The sequence below is a fragment of the Naegleria lovaniensis genome (genome assembly GCF_003324165.1).
Source record: "Naegleria lovaniensis strain ATCC 30569 chromosome Unknown tig011, whole genome shotgun sequence".
NCBI classification, from domain to species: Eukaryota; Heterolobosea; class Eutetramitea; order Acrasida; family Naegleriidae; genus Naegleria; species Naegleria lovaniensis.
In genome coordinates, this window is record NW_025407833.1 from 80,125 (window position 1) to 96,970 (window position 16,846).

Below are 16,846 nucleotides of genomic sequence, written 5' to 3' on the forward strand. Positions count from 1 at the left end.
CTGATTCATTCTTTTGAACACCGTTTTTCTTGAGTCTCAAAAAGTTGTTCAATTGTTTTCAAACTTTTTTGAAAATTGTGTTTTTCATACAATTTTTTCACTTCGAGAGCTCACACGAACAATTTTTCAGCTCAAAGCTTCAACCGCCATAACCGTCCAGAAAAAATTTCAAAAAAAAAAGAAAATTCATCCTTTCATCGCTACTCTCTAACGCTGTGGGTGTATTTGTAATCTGGTTTTCTGAAGAATTTGAAAATCATCCAAAGGTTGAACACAATACTCGGATTGATAAGAACGATCGGATTGAGTGATTTTCTAATTATTGAGTGTAATTTCAGAATTCGGATCGTGCGCACGATGGCTTCCAATGATGAGGATATTAAAATCATTCCCGGTACTGAATTTGTTGTGGATGGATTTAAATATAAACATAAATATAGTACCTTCTTTCTCACTCACTTTCACTCGGACCATGTAAGTATACTGGTGGTGATTTGATGAAAATTTTGATGAAACATTGTATCTACGGTTAACAACCATTTTGAATTTCCACTCATGTCGAAAACGAACGATGGAATAATAGTATGCTGGTCTTATTAAAACTTGGTCGCATGGAATAATCTTTTGTACCATTCCAACATGTAATTTGGTAAAGAAACAATTTACCATTGCTGACAAGTATCTTCGTCCTTGTGAATTTAACAAAACGTATGAACATAAAAACGTCAAGTTCACTTTCTTGGATGCAAATCACTGTCCAGGAAGTAGCCTCATTCTGTTCCAAGTACAAAAAACTGGAAAAGCTTTCTTGCATACTGGTGATATGCGTTTTGATCGATCCAAAATGTTGGATTGTGAAGAATTACGACCTTACATGAGAGATGATATTCTAGACATGATCGAAGAAAACAATGGTGGAGCTAGCTCTTCAACAAGACCTCCAAAAAAGTTTCTGGACTCGATATTTATTGACACTACCTATTGTGACCCATACTATACATTTCCAAAACAAATGGAAGCTATTGACTTTATTTCTGATCTCATTACAATGAAATTGAACAACAAGTCAAAATCTTATCTCATTTTAATTGGAACCTATTTAATTGGAAAAGAAAGAATTGCAGAAGGAATAAGTAAGAAAACAGGGAAGAAAGTATTTGTAACATTTGAAAAGTACAAGACACTAGAATGCCTAGCTCTACCTTACATGAACATTTTTACGATGGACATTTCTCAAACCAATATTCACATTGTAAATATGAAAGATATTGCATGGAAGCGACTTTTTCAAATACGAGCTTCCAATAAGAATGTTGACGAGTAAGTAATTAGTGATCTGATATGATTTATTTATCAATACCTTCATTCACACATGAATGAAACTTGTAATCTACTAACTACATCTATATTTTTCACATGTGAACCCAAACTTGACACTTGTTGATGAACAATGCTTTATTTTCAAATGTACAGAATTATTGCCATCAAGCCCAGTGCATGGTGTTTCAAAGAAATGGATATTCCAACCTCCATGCCTCTCGACGGATCCATTCCAGAGGTTCCAGTGAAGGCCACTCGAAATAGCAACATTACACTCATCGAAGTACCCTATAGCGAGCATTCCAGTTTTACAGAGCTGCGAGATTGTGTTGGAACTTTCAACTTTACCAACTTGGTTCCTACTGTCTACAAGGATCCACATCATAAGGCAAGAATTATTGAAATGTTAGCGGATGATTTTCAATATACTCCAATCACTGTGAAATTTACATTACCAGAAGTAGTGCTCACTGAGAAAAATGTTGCTTCTTCATCATCCAAATCTTCAACACCAAAAAGAGCTAAAAAGAAAGAAGCTCCCAAGAGGGATGACAAACAGAAACCAATTTCACTCTTTTTCAGAGCGAAAAAAGAAGTGAAACCTATCAGCACAGAAGGTCTAGATGTTGTTTCCACACCTTCATCCTCGAGCACGCCTTCAAAACAAGAAACACCCACTCTCGATCTTGATGATATTGATTTTGACGATTTGGAAGAAATCATGAATGATGATGATATTGTGACAGAGAGCTCGACGGATGGAGTCTCTGCTCAAAAACTTTCTGTCTCGGATTCTCCAATGACTCTCTCTGTGACTCCACTCTCGAATACGAGTAGGAGTGTACCATCGCTGGATATTGAACCGATTGATGTTGACGATGATTTTAGAGATGGAAGTCAATTTGCCATGCTGTTGGAAAGTTCGCCCATGACTATGGATTTTTCACCTATTTGCATTGATAGCCAAGGAGATGATGACGTTGTACTCAATCCAATACCCAAGTCTTCAAACCCTTTCCTTAAAAACTTGAAAAACTCATCACAACTGTCGTCGAAAACATCATCTGCCTCAACCACTCCCTCCCTTAATAACCAAAAGACAAAACTCAAGCTAAAAAGGAAATCAACACCCTCTGGCTCATCAAGCGAGACGAAAAAGTCCAAACCTTCTCCGAATTCATCCTCTTCGACGTCACCACAATCAAGTATTCTTTCTTTCTTTGCTCCTTCTTCTTCAAAGCCAATCACAATCAATGAGGTTGTAGATGAATCAGGAAATATCATCTTGTCCATTGAAGACGATGACGATGTGCTGTAATGGATAAAAAACACAATGCATTTCCTATTTGTGACTATGTTTCAATTATTAATAATTTATTATTATTGTGGCATTTTCACAGCAATGTTTAATTCGAAGGAGTTTCCTCATCGGAAACATCTTCTGCTTCTGGCTCGCCTTCTGAATTCAGCTCAGCTTCGCTCAAAGGAGCGTTAAGTGTGGTCTGAACTTCGTGTTGATGTGTCGCTGTGGAGGTGCCTGCTGGAATTTCTGTTTTTGGTCCGTCATCCATTTCCGAATTGAATGAAAGATATTCTGACTTGGTTCGTGAATGGCGAACGTTGCTTCCTCTTCGTCTCATATTGATCATTGCCGTTCGAGGTGTAGGTCTTGGAGAATTTGGTAATAACTTCAATCGATCGTTCGTCTTTAAATGAGGAGGTGGTGATGCAATTTTAGAGATTGGAATAGCCACTGGATTGATCACTGCTGTTGCAGAGTTGCTGTCCGAAGATGAATCGACAATATTTGGTGTCACAAACTGTTCATACTCAACAGCATTAAGATCTTGAGCTTGTCGACCGAGTGGTCCTTCGTTCCATGTAGAGCCATTATCAATGTCATCGTCCTTACTACTGTTCGAAGAGGATCCACCTTGAGGCATTAAGGCAGTGGCCGAGTTTGGTGTTGGGACATTTTCTCCCTTCTTACCATTACTACTACTATTCACAAATGTGCGCAGTGGAATTGGCTTAATATTGATCAATGGTTCTCCACTCTCTAAAGTTCCATTATTTAAAGAGCTTGAACTAGTTGTTGGAAAGAGAGAAGATGGACTCTGTACATTCACCATATTCAAGAATGAAAGATCCACATTAGGGAAGTTAATTGGGAAAATTGGACCAAACATGACGTCTTTGGTGGAAGGAGGAAGTACCAATACTCTTCCCTTATTCTCCATTCCATAGTAAGATCTTTGAATGACCGATGATAGACTCACTTCAGCTCCAGTTGAAATTGATTTTCGAATAATATCCACTGTTGGAAGTGACACGTGACCACTCGATGAAGGAATGAGTGTCACTTCAGCACGTACTGGTTTCGTCCAATTACGGTTGAGAGTAATTCTATTGGAACCAGAGATGACCCAATGATCTGGATTGGCAGAAATGTCCAACATGAGAATGGTGTCCTTACTGTCCAATGTGGAATTGCTACTATAGGTGTTCAATTTATCGACTTCGAGTTCCATTATACAAGATCGACCAACAACGATCTGAGTGGTTGAACTTGTGGATTTCTTTGTAGAAATGAGTTCAATGGCTTCTTCATCGTCATCGTCTCTGTCAAGCTTTGGAGAAAGAGATTCATTCTTATAATGAGGGAAACATCGAATGTCAATAGAATATTCTGGTTCAATTTCATCTTCAATGCTAAAACATGGAACAATATAATGATACAAAGCAGTAGCATCTTGCGTTGGAATACTAAAAGTAATATCCATGGTTGGAGGTGTATAAGATTTGAGATTTTTCACTTCCACTTTAAATGTGAATGATACTGTATCCTCGCAAAATACTTCCATTGGTTTGCTAGGAGAGAACAAGTGCTCATTGTAATCTTTCAATATCTTGAATGAATCTGTAGGAATGATGGAATATTTGGAAATTTGGAGAGGTTTTGGTGTAATACAGGTTGCCACAAGTTGCAACATGTATATACCAGAAGCAAGCTTGGTGGTATGGCATTTACAAATGAATGGTTGGAAAAAGTTGATTTCAAAAGTTTTGGAAAGTGTGAACGTCTCATTGGTGACTTGTTTCTCATATTTAGCTTGGAAGCTCATGTTAAACACTTCTGGTGCCTTTGATTGAATATTTGTGTGACTGGAGCTTTGTGCCTTAATAGGAATTTTGTATGTGATACGACGACCGTAACCTAGTTGAGGAATTAAAATGGAGCAATCATTGATGTTGATTTCTTGCTCTGGCTGATTGTCTACAATGATTAATCCTTTCTTGTCGGGACAAACTGTTAAATTTGGAGAAAGAGAATGGATGGCCATGTAACCTTTTTCTACAAGATCAGTTTTAGTGTCAACGGTAATGGAAAAGTAATGGTTGGAATTGAGAAGGAAGAGTTGTTCTTTCAGTGTTTCGATTGTGAGAGCCGGTCTTGAATCTAGAACGAGAAGAAGGAAAGCTGATTTCAAGCTATCTTTCTTTGTAATGATGGTAGTGGTTGTGAAGGAAGAGGTTTCATCATCCATCAACTGATCCATTTGATCACCAACATCAGAAGCAGTATCTGTATTGCTGGATTTTGTTGATTTTGATGATGTTAGCTCTTTTTTTCGTTTTGTCTTTTCTGACGAGAGGGTGACAAACGGTCTATTATAGACAAGCTCTTCTTCCTTTTTCTTTGGAAGAAGTATTAGATCTAGCTTGTCTCCAATTCTTAATTTGATATTTTCCAATCTGTAAGTACCTAACTTGAGCATTAATTCTTCAATTTCAAAAATGTTTTTACCTCTTTTGATAGGAACATTTTCAATATCTCTTGAAATGATCAGCCTGTGAGAAGTTTCCTCCACTAAGGCAAATGTCAGAGTGAGTTTTTGAGCAATAAATCCATCAATGAGAGACTCATTGACAATAGTCACTGTCAGGTTTAACATTTTTCCCAACTCCAAGTACGCTTCGTTTTGCCCATTCTGTGTTAAACAGGTGTAGTACAAAGAAGCTTGAGAGTCGTCCAACCTCTTGATAACATTATCGGGTGAAGAATTTAGAGTCTCGATCATTTCATTCCAATAGAATTTCTTTTGTTCTGTAGTTGTGTAACATGATGATATGAGGTCAATACATGAGGAGACATAGGATTGATGTGATTGCATTTGTTTAGAACATTCAGCCATCTTAATCAATACGTCCGTCGCAATTCCTAACCAGCCATCACTCAAATACATGGAAAATTGGCCTTGCAAATAATTTAAAGCTTCCATGTATCGTCCTTGTCTAAAATGGATAGCAGCAATGTCACCATTCAGCTTTTGGTAGAAACGATTTCTCAAACCATTATTGTAGCAATCGGCAACCAGTGTCGTGATCTCTAAAAATCTATCATCAAAATCTTTTTGAGACAGCAAAGACGTTTTTAAAATAATGGCAGGTAAATAGTTGGATTTGTAACGAAGAATAAATTTTTCTGATTCGACTGCTTTCGCTTCCTCATCAACAAGTCCAGATTGACCAAGTGCCAATTTTGAATACTCTAAGCTTGAAATGATAGGAAATCCCGCAAAAAGATCATCAGTGGAATCAATATGTTTGAGGCTTAGGTCAAAATGCTTTCCTTCTCCTGATACGAAAAGATTATCCCACAACAAGTCTACATTAAACACAGTCCCCAACAACTGAAATTCATATCTGCAGTACAAATAAATGTCACCACATAGTCGGTAGAGATTTCTCTTTGCTTCATCTTTCATGTCATTGGTATTTAAATACTTGCTGCATTCTTCAGCGATGCAAAACGCGCTACAATAAGCCCATGCATGCATGTACATGTAGTAATATAATTGCTCATTGGTCCACTTTTTGACTTCGTTATCTGTATTTCCCAGTAATTCTTGTTCGAGTCGTCTCAGCATGGAGGTGACGTGAATGGCGCCAAGGCGAGCAACTTGATCGGGAGAATTCAGTTTCAAGTACAGGTGCATTTGTCGCGAAAATACATAATTTAAAAATTCAAATTCAGAAATTCTTGAGGATCTCATATCTTCTCTAAAGCTTTCATAAAGATCATCCAATATATTCGTAATTTTCAGGGTTGATGAGTTCAAAAAGTTTGAATAATTAATTAATTTACGCTCTGATGAAGCAAATCCAAGGATCTGGTTGTAAATTCCTAGTGAGTTGACGAATAATCCAAATTGTTCAAGGAGGAAAGAAAGTCCTTCTTTCTGAATAAAGTATTGAGAAAATTGCCAACCAGGCAGATTCATGTTTTGTTCCGATTTTTTGATTTCATCCTCGTACTTGGCACATCGTCTTGAAAACTCGTTTAGAATGCCCTCATGAATTCTTTGATACATTTCCTTTACTGCAGCGCTAGCGGATCCTGTTGAAACCACGCTGTCATCTTGAGAGCTCTTATTATTACCTGACATGGCGTGTTGCAGTCCGAGTTTGATAACTCTACTTCCTACTGAAGAAGTAATGACACTAGAAGTTGTTGCCCCTGTTGACAGGGTTGGTTTAGCAAAGTCACTCTTCAACTTGTCATAGACTTTTCCAAAGAGCGAAAATTTTTTGAATAAATCTCCTGATGATGTTGAGCTTGACACATAACAAATAAGATATTCGTACTCTCTTTCGATCATGTAATCAACCCACTTTCTGAGCTTTGGCTTGATGTGGTTTTTGTAAATGTCCAAGTCTTCCGCTTGCACAATAAATAGGTGAAAATAGGGATTGCGATACCAAGCAGACCAATGTCTACTATTACAGTCTTTGATTCTGGAATCATTTGATGTGTAGAAATCAACCCGATACTGGTTAATGATTGGAATATAGAGGTTCATGTTGGTAGGAACTGTTGGTTCAGAAGATACACCTCCTGTTGTTGGCTTTGGTTTGGTTAACAGCTTTTGCAGCTTTCCTTTCTGTATTTGTAACGTAGAAAGTGCTGTTGATTGAAATTGTTGATTATTAACACACAATCGCTTGATTTGACGATTCCATATCGCATATTTCCCATTGACAATGGATGATTGTTGTTGTTGTTGTTGTTGTAAATTTACATTGGTCAAAGAATTTGATGAGATGGATCTCTTCACCCGAGTAAGTTGAGAAGACGAAACCGATGATGATGATGTTCCAGGTGATGATGATGACGATGATGGTTGTACACTCAAATTTGATCCACTCATAGTAGACGACTAAACTCGAACCACCTCCCGAAAGATTTAACGTTATGGACGGAGAGCCAACCAATCCACCACCGCTACCACCCGAAGAGGCATAATACACTGGATTGGGATCTTCCGTATAGTTATCTTCAGACAATTCCCATACAATGACGTAGGGATTCAGAAAGTAATAGGGATTGTGATTCTGGTTTTGGCTCATTTTTATTCTCTGCAGGAACAGTGATCAAACAGATGTTCCATCATGATTGTCATTCTGGGAGAGGCACGTTGGGTTTCAGGCTCAAGAAGCTCTTGCAATTCATAATAAATATTGTTGGACAACATTTCCCAACCTTTTAGGATCAATGGGAAGCATTGTTCTGGGTATCTCGTTGACTTATCTTGTCAATAGAAATAGAACAAAGAACTCTTTCAAAAAAAATGTCCACAATTCTTTCTGGTAGGTGTCAGTCTGTGTCTGAAGGGTTTTAAAATCCTTCTTTAAACATTCCAAATGTCCATGAACATCATCGTGAAACCATCTCTCAAACGATCCTCAACATGTGTTTGAATACATACACCTATTTCAATAGTTGGCTTTGGAGGCTTCGGAAATTTGTCTCTAAATCAACTCTCGACTCAACAGGAACCAAAAGAGTCTACAGCGTTATCCTTGCTAAATGTCAAACACATCTCAGTGGGATTATGGCATTCCATGATTGTAACGAGTCATGGAAAGTTGTACGGAGGTAGGTTTGAAAAATTTGACTCATCATTGAATGCATTCGAACAAATTTGGAAACTTGATCACATGTTGTAACCTGTTGATGTGCATCCTTCATTGAAACGTGAAACACAATAGTGGGAAGAAACAGATATGGAGCTTTAGGAATTGGAGAACCTGAATCTTTGGATCAATTGAATTATTTGTTGCCAGTTGAGGTGCCACTGTCGAGTGGAGTGAAGATCATGAAAGCTTGTGCAGGAAAGACACACTCCATTGCGTTGACCGATGATGGAACCTTATTTTCTTTTGGATTTGGTATTGCTTGTGGTCATGGTCACACGACTTTGACCGGAGTTCCAGAACCTGTGCAATATTTATTTTCATATCGAGTAGTGGATTGCTCTGCTGGTGAAGGTTAGTTAATATTGAGATTGAATATTTCAAATTAATATCGATATCGATTGAAATGTCTCAAAATATGAATATTTTGTTCAATAATTAATCTTTTTCAAATATGTATTTTCCAAAACAGGACACAGTGCTGCTGCCACAGAAGATGGCAAGCTTTTTACTTGGGGTCTTGCCAACCGAATCAAACCTGTCATGGTCAAAAACAAAGAAATTGATGATGAATTATTTGTTCAGGTTGTGTGTGGAGCTTATCATGCCATTGCATTGACAGCCACTGGAAAATTATTTGGTTATGGAAGGTTAGTTTTTACAATTTTTCGCAAATTTCTAAACTATTCACATTTGCTTTGAACAACAAGAAATGATGACGGTCAAGTAAACGGTGAGACCTCATGTTTCATTAGTGAGGAATGTATCGTTGAAATTAAGCACCCTCTTGGTGAAGGACATTATTGGACTCAAGTCAGTTGTGGCCTCAAACAAACCATCGCGCTCGATAATAAGGGAAAGGTATACATTTGGGGTCTCATTAAAGACGGGCTCACTTCAGTATCAGGATCTGTGAAAGCACCCACCCTTGTTGATTTATCAAATTTGAGTTCCAAGGTAAAGAAAGTCATGTCAGGATACAGTTCGTTCGGCATTCTCACACAAGATGGAAAATTGCAAACCTGGGGTTATAATTTGCATTACAATTGTTGCCATGGTCATAACAAATTTGTTCAAAAACCAACAATGGTCGAGTCTTTGAGTCCTATGGCAATTAATGATGTATTTATGGGTGCTTATAATGTTTTCATTTCATGTGGATTGTCTGCAACGTCTGATTATTCTCGGTTGTTGCATGAAACATGTTATTTTGCAGATTGTAAATTAAGGGCTAGTAATGGGGATGAGCAAGTATGTCACTCGTGCATTTTGAGCGCCAGAAGTCCTTACATTGCTGCATTGCTGTTCAAAAGTTATGTTACCAATCAACTCTCAACCTCATGTGCCAAATTCACCTCTACCAGTGAGAAACTCAAAGCGGAAATTGAAAATATTTTAACCTTGGATTTTATTGAAGATGGAAATCAATTATCGCAAGTATTAGATTTGCTCTACACAAACATTTCTAACAACATTAAGAATCCAAAGAAGTTTGATGACATTTTTAACTCGTATTTATTTAATACTGAGAAGAGTATTGAATTGTTGCAATCACTTGGAAATGCTGATGAGGCAAAAAAGATCAAGCGAATCTGTTGATTGATTTTATGAAGCACCAAATGACTCATGAGCCATTGAAAACATTTTCCAAATGCGCTTCAGGATCCATCCAGAATATTCGAGAGATCTTGTCAACTTGTATTCCACCACAGAGCTTGAGGATTGCAAACAATTGTCCTTATTCACAACCATGAGCGACGTGTTATTCCATTTTGATGATGATACCTCCATCAATTCACACAAAGCTATTCTTTGTTGCCGATCTGAATACTTTAGAGCCATGTTCTCGATCGGTCAATTCATGGAAAGTTCACAAAAAGTAATTCATCTCGATAACACACCTAAAGACGTGTTTGAAATTTTACTGCGATTTATTTATGCAGGTGAGGAAATTTCAGATGAGAGTATTACAGCAGAACAAAGTGTTCCCTTATTAGAGTTGGCCACACGATTCAATGTTGAAACTGTGAAATTGGCAGCAGAACGAAAGATTATTCGATTTTTAACTCCTTCCAACGTGGTGCCCATGTGCAGTGTGGCAGACATGTGTCAAGCTCTCAATGTTAAAAAGTGTTGCATGCACTTGATTGCCAAACATTTCAAAGCTTACACAAGAGAAGATCTCGAAAAGGAATTGGACTCAACTCTCATGGGAGAAATTGAAACTCTTCACATTGAATATGTCAAAGCCGCAGAAAATCAATCAGCCAATGAGCAAGCAGTATTTACTTACATGCGTGAACAACAAGAAGCAGCTGACAGTTTACTCGATGATGAACATCGTCAACATTTAGTCAATGAATACGACGATGACGACATGGATATGATTCAGACCATTCTGCATGGAACTCACAACCCTCAAAATCCTGTACATGCTCCTTCCCATAGACATACTACACAAAACAATCGTGGCAGTGGTACCACCTCACACAAGAAGAATTGTTTATTCATGTAGAGAAAACACAACAACAATTTTGCTGAAACCAAAAAGCAAGAAAATAAAGGAACAGTAGAAACCGCCAGTTTTTTTAAACAAAAAAAATGTCATCACAAAAAACCGATATTTCCCCTCCTCCTGCTAAAGAAGCTCTCGTAGTGATTTTTGATGTGGGTAAATCATTGGGAACCCGACCTAGGGAAGATTTTGAGAGAGCAAAACGTGCTGTTTCCTTGTTAATCAAAATGAAGGTATGTGATTCCGATTACTTCTTGTTCGTCCGTTGTTAATACGTTTTGATGATGATCAATTTTATGACACTACGTAGATGAGATATAATCCAAAAGATGAAGTCGGGTTGATTCTAGTCGGAACCAAGCACACTAAAAATCACTTGAACGAAGAGCACGAAGATGAATACAAGCACATTACTGTGGAACAACCAATTGATACGGTCTCATTGGATCTTTTCAAAATTGTGGATAGTTTAAACATTGATACAATTGGAATGTCTGCACAGGGAGATCTTTTGGATGCAATTATTGTTGCAACCGATATGATTAAAGTGAGATGTGGAAAGAAAAAATACATGAAAAGAATTTTTGTTGTGACTGACGCTGGTGGATTGGAAATTTCAGTGGATGATGACACAAAAGATGGAATTTTTGCAGGTCTAAAAACCAATAATGTTCTTGTCAGCGTGATTGGTATTGATTTCACCAAAACTAGTGTCAGTGTTAAAGACGAAGATAGCAAGGTTGGTTCCACAAGCAATGCAATCAAAAATACTCCCAAATACAGAAACGAGTCATTCCTTTGTGATTTATGTCAAACGGCAGGTGGAATGGTTCTTCCAATCGAACAAGCCATTGATACATTGCTCCTTTTCAAAAGTAAGAAAGTTCTCTCTAGAACAGCATTCAGAGGTGTTTTGGACATTGGTGATACCATCAAAATTCCAATCTGGGTTTACAAAAAAACTGAAAAGACGTCTCTTCCAACAGCAAAAAGGTTGTCACTTGTTTCTAGAAGAAATAATACTGGTGGTGACGGAGAAGTCAATATTGAAAAATGTTACTATCAATATGATGATCCAGACAACCAAGTTGATAAGGAAAAAACAGTTAGAGCTTACAAATACGGCAAAAACTTTGTTCCATTTAACGTGGTGAACGAAAAGGCTTTAAAATACAAGTCTGTGAAAGGTATTTCAGTTCTGGGATTCACAGACGAAAAGAATGTACCAAGACATCACTTTATGGCAGAAGTTTACTCATTCATTGCAAAGCCTGATGATCCTTTTGCCCAAACCGCTCTCTCTGCTTTTATTAGGGCACTCTCTGAACTGCAGCAAGTCATGATCATCACATATGTATTCCGTGACGATTCAGAACCAAAATTAGGTCTTCTCTATCCCTACATTAGTGCCAATTATGAATGCTTTTATTTCACTTCTCTTCCTTATGCTGAAGATTTAAGATCATATCCATTCAAATCATTTAGCACTGTCAAGCATACAGAAGAACAACTTCAAGCTGCAGAAGATTTGATCAATTCTATGGATTTAATGGAGGCTGACGAAGAGGGAGAAGACGGAAAGAAGGAAGCCCTAAGACCAACAAAAACCTTTAACCCACTTGTACAACATTTTTATGATTGTCTTCACACGAGAGCACTCAAACCAAATGACCCATTACCGCCAGTAGATCCACTAATTACTAAATATTGCTATCCAGAAATGAATGAAGACTCATTCTACAGAAAATTAATTAGAAAGACAAGAGACAAGAGAGTTAAATTCAAGTCACTCTTCCCTGCCAAAGAAGTTGAGCAAGACACCAAGCTAGGAAAAAGAAAATACTGGTTTGCCATGCAAAATAACAATGAGATTACCCTAGAGTCATATAACCTTGAGCCTACGGTTGAAAATGCTAATGAATTGGTTGCCGAAGACCACATTGGTCAAACCGTGAAACGTCTTAAAGACGGAATGGGAGATGAGCAGTTCGATGAAATTCAACAACGTGTTGGTCTTAACAATTTATTCGCTGAGCAAGCTAATAGTGTTAAAACTACCAATCCAACGAAAGACTTTAACGACATGCTCAACAGAAAAGATGTTGATTTGGTTGACAAGGCAATTAAGGAAATGCAAAATGTTGTCTTTAAATTAATCAATGACTCTATTGAAGACCAATATTACGAGAAAGTATTGAGCTGTATTCGAGTTCTTCGTGAAGGTTGTATCAGAGAATCTGAACCAGAATTATTTAACCATTTTATGAAAAAACTCAAACAACAATATTCTAAAGGAAAGAGAGAAGATTTCTGGAAGAATTATATTGTCGGTAACAAGATTTCACTCATCACCCAAGACGAGAGCGACGAAAGTGAAGTGACCGAGGAAGAAGCCAAGAATTTCCTTACTCAAGCCGTTGTTGCTGCACCTGTACAAGAAGAAGTTGAAGACGAGAAAATGGGAGACAATGATCTCTTTGATGAATTGGAATAAATGTCCATTTCACTCAACAACCCAAATAATTGTGTATTACGCGTAATTCTTTACGAACCACCATTACAAAAAAAATGTTTAACGCGTACAATGGCAATAGTTTTAATCCGTTTATTGGTCCTCCGAACAATACAAGCAACTCACATCAAGGCTTGTTGCGAGGAATGGTACCATACCGAAACAACAACAACATCAAATGCATCATCAACAAACCATGCTGTTGTTAGGAGATGAAGACGATGATAATAACTCTTTGTTCGGTTTGCAAAGTGGATCATCATTTAACAGATCAAACGCTTCCATCAACAATAGTGGCGGAAATAGTGGTGCTTTTAATAGTAATAATAATAATAACAACAAATCCAATTTCGGACTAATAGGGAGTGGTATCAATACTCCTGTAGTAGGATCTCATCAACATAGTGTTGGTAATAATTTCAATTCATCATTTTCAACGAGGATTCAAAATAATGTATTTACAAGTTCAAATCAAAGTAATAGCGACGTGAACAAAGGCTTTCCGATGAATCAGGGGAGCAATAGAGCACCCGGATCGTCGTTAACTGCGAATCCTTTGATGCAACATCCCATCAGCAGTGAGACTTCTACAAGTCGAAGCATTCAAGATGGATTAAATAATAGCACAGTACCAATTAATTCAATGAACAGCTGGGGTTCGGGCTCGTCCTTTTATTCTCCCTTCTCCATTCAGCAAACATCATCTTCAAATGAATTCTTTTCAAGTACAGCTGCTCAACATCCGTTTAAAACCTCAAACTCCTCTAACTTTCAGCAGCAACATGCATCACTATTCCCTAGTAATGTGACTACAAGAAATAGCAAAATTAATAGTACAACATCATCAAGACTGTCTTACCTCTCATCAACTCTTTCATTGGCTGAAGACGATGACGACAAGTTCATGGGAACCACAAATCCGCTTTATGAGGACTCGACACAACAGCAATCACAGCAATATTTAGGACGGAATACAGTGACATCACATGGCTCATCAACCTCTACATTATTTTCTACTTCAGGTTTGTCGAATCAACATCAACACACACCTCTAACACACGCCTCCTCTCCCTCTACTTCGAGCACTTCCGAGAGAACATCTCCTGGAAACAGCATCAGCTACAGTAATGAAAATACTACAACCCCATCCCCTCCACCGCCTCAATTTTTGTCATCCACTCCAGAATATCATAATCGAGTAATGGGATCATCAATACCAATAATTGGAAATGGAAACACGTCACAACTACCATTCAACAATATCGGAGGACAGATGAATTTTATACCTACTAGTTCTGCATTTCCTCCTAATGCATTTCATCAACAAGCCATGTTTGGGAATGTCATGTTTATGAACGCCAGCAATGCAATGCCAACTCCAACAAATTTGGGACCACAAATGATGCCCAATATTGGAATGGGTCCTTTTATTCTCACTAATCAACCAATGGGATTTGTTCCAATGAGTGGAAACAGTGGATTTGTAAATAACTCCCAGCAGTCATCTTTGAATGTCAAGCAGTCAAGTACTGCATCATCAGACGAGAAAAATCCAAAACCTACACAAACAAATAATTTGGAGAAATCTCACTTGACATCTCAACCATCCACTACTAATACAGCTGTACCTCCTCAGCAGAATGTACCTCAAATTTCACCCATTCCTCCAACAGATGAAATTATAAAACAACAAAACATCAACGGAACCAAAAATATTGAGGAACCAAAAAACACAGGCATCGCAAAACAATCAAAACCTACCACTTCTAACTCAAGCACAAACCTCAAAGAAGAGAAGATTCCTTCAAAGTCCGCCACTAAACAATCTAAAAAGCAGAAACACAAAAACGAAGAGACCACTTCACAACCAACAATTACTGCGGCCAAAGACACAGAGAAAACTGAACAAGAAAAGCTCGACGAAGAGCTAGCTAAAAAATTGCAACGAGAATTTGAAATGGAATATTTAAAGAGTTTGGATGCTGGCTCAAATCGAAACAAGGGATTTATTTCTACATCGAAAAAAAAGAAAGGAGGAGAATCTACTGCAGATACAATTGAAGATACGAAACCATCTGCTGCTTCTTCGACATCATCAAGCAATTTTTTCAGTATTTTAGAAAGCACCTCTACCACAGATACTCATCTAGATGCCAGTAAGACTGCAAAAAAATCGACACAACCACCACAACAACCATCTGCATCTAAATCTTCCAAAAAATCAAAGAAAAAGAAAAAGGCTGCTTTAAACGAGGCGAAAGAAGCCGCAGCGAGCAATGCAGTGGCAACAACAACGAACATCAATAGAGAGTTACAAATTCAAGAGGCTATAGAAAATAATTTACCCAAAGGAGACGCTTCAAATACTACACCAACATCTCCTCAGGAAAGCATTGAAACAACTCAAACAAATGTCACAGTAACAACCGATACCAACCTATCATCAACGAAAAAAACAAGTTCTGAAAACTATAACAAACCATGCAAGGATCATTTTAAAGGAAAGTGTAAATTTGGATCTGGAATTTGTCCATACTCTCATGACCGATCATTCTACGTCAAATATCAACAAGAACATCCTGACGAATTTCCTCCTCTTCCACAACCAAAGTCAAAGAAAAAAGATACGTCTCATGAAATGGTAGATCACACTCCTCAAAAAAAGGTCGAAGTATGTGTGAAACATAGCTCTGTACAAGCATGTCCAAATGGCAAGAATTGCAAGTACATTCATTTTTCAGACATTTCCCAGCATGACCTCTACAGAAAATGCTGCACAGGACACTCCGACAGAATTTGTAAATGTGCTCCTCAAAATGCTTCTCCAGTGTTGTATGTCGAAGGGGTGACCAAATTATCCAAAAAACAAATGCAAGAAATTGCAGAAAAATCTTTCATGAAACCAGTTGGAGTGTTTAAAATGACAGAACAGGAACTAGTCTCAAATTTGCCAGAACTCAAAACGTTATCACCCAACGAGAAGAAGCAACGAAGATTTTGCTATATTTTCCCAGACACTTGTGTGAAATTTGTCATTTCAAAGATTGAAAGATCAGAAGCCAATCGCGTGAAAAAACTATTTAACGAAACAGAGGAAGAGGAAAATCGAAAACGAAAAGCAGAAATGCAAGGCCAAAAGTACGATCAAGAAAAGGACGATGAAGCAAATCCTACCTGGCAAATTCTAGGTCTTAGCAGCCATCAACATTGCATTTTGCGCTTTATTGAAGAACGACTACCACTGTGCTTTGTGACTCCAGATTGTGACCGTTACAATGAAGGAGAACCATTCGATGATGCTCTTTATGGACATCACATCACTTTCAAACAGCGTCAATCCTATCCAACCATTATTGAGCGGATCTTTGAAATGGTGGAACCCGATGATGAGCCTGAGGAAGATATTTCTAAGGAGTTGCTCATGATGATGTTGGGTAAGGTTGCTGACGCAAAGAAAAACTCTACAACAGGATTTTTCACAATGGGATGTATTGGTCCATTTCAAATGTAAAGACGTTTGA

At 37.8% G+C, this 16,846-nt stretch overlaps 6 protein-coding genes across 6 annotated transcripts; 5 read left to right on the forward strand and 1 right to left on the reverse strand.

The window, feature by feature from the left end:
• Window positions 1-357: 357 nt before the first annotated feature.
• Window positions 358-2,638, forward strand: C9374_000766 (uncharacterized protein; the record flags this gene model as incomplete). Its single annotated transcript, XM_044697649.1, has 3 exons — window positions 358-474; window positions 584-1,320; window positions 1,474-2,638. The coding sequence occupies 3 exons, from the start codon at window positions 358-360 to the stop codon at window positions 2,636-2,638; spliced, it is 2,019 nt and encodes a 672-aa protein (XP_044551908.1).
• An 88-nt stretch (window positions 2,639-2,726) lies between these two features.
• On the reverse strand, window positions 2,727-7,532 carry C9374_000767 (uncharacterized protein; the record flags this gene model as incomplete). The annotated part of the gene is made up of 1 exon (XM_044697660.1): window positions 2,727-7,532. The coding sequence occupies one exon, from the start codon at window positions 7,530-7,532 to the stop codon at window positions 2,727-2,729; it is 4,806 nt and encodes a 1,601-aa protein (XP_044551909.1).
• A 420-nt stretch (window positions 7,533-7,952) lies between these two features.
• On the forward strand, window positions 7,953-9,897 carry C9374_000768 (uncharacterized protein; the record flags this gene model as incomplete). The annotated part of the gene is made up of 5 exons (XM_044697671.1): window positions 7,953-7,971; window positions 8,105-8,260; window positions 8,374-8,652; window positions 8,771-8,948; window positions 9,009-9,897. The coding sequence occupies 5 exons, from the start codon at window positions 7,953-7,955 to the stop codon at window positions 9,895-9,897; spliced, it is 1,521 nt and encodes a 506-aa protein (XP_044551910.1).
• A 52-nt stretch (window positions 9,898-9,949) lies between these two features.
• Window positions 9,950-10,813, forward strand: C9374_000769 (uncharacterized protein; the record flags this gene model as incomplete). Its single annotated transcript, XM_044697682.1, has 1 exon — window positions 9,950-10,813. One exon carries the CDS (start codon window positions 9,950-9,952, stop codon window positions 10,811-10,813), a length of 864 nt encoding a protein of 287 aa, XP_044551911.1.
• An 86-nt stretch (window positions 10,814-10,899) lies between these two features.
• On the forward strand, window positions 10,900-13,307 carry C9374_000770 (uncharacterized protein; the record flags this gene model as incomplete). Its single annotated transcript, XM_044697694.1, has 2 exons — window positions 10,900-11,046; window positions 11,124-13,307. The coding sequence occupies 2 exons, from the start codon at window positions 10,900-10,902 to the stop codon at window positions 13,305-13,307; spliced, it is 2,331 nt and encodes a 776-aa protein (XP_044551912.1).
• A 196-nt stretch (window positions 13,308-13,503) lies between these two features.
• On the forward strand, window positions 13,504-16,836 carry C9374_000771 (uncharacterized protein; the record flags this gene model as incomplete). Its single annotated transcript, XM_044697705.1, has 1 exon — window positions 13,504-16,836. The coding sequence occupies one exon, from the start codon at window positions 13,504-13,506 to the stop codon at window positions 16,834-16,836; it is 3,333 nt and encodes a 1,110-aa protein (XP_044551913.1).
• Between the last annotated feature and the right edge of the window lie 10 nt (window positions 16,837-16,846).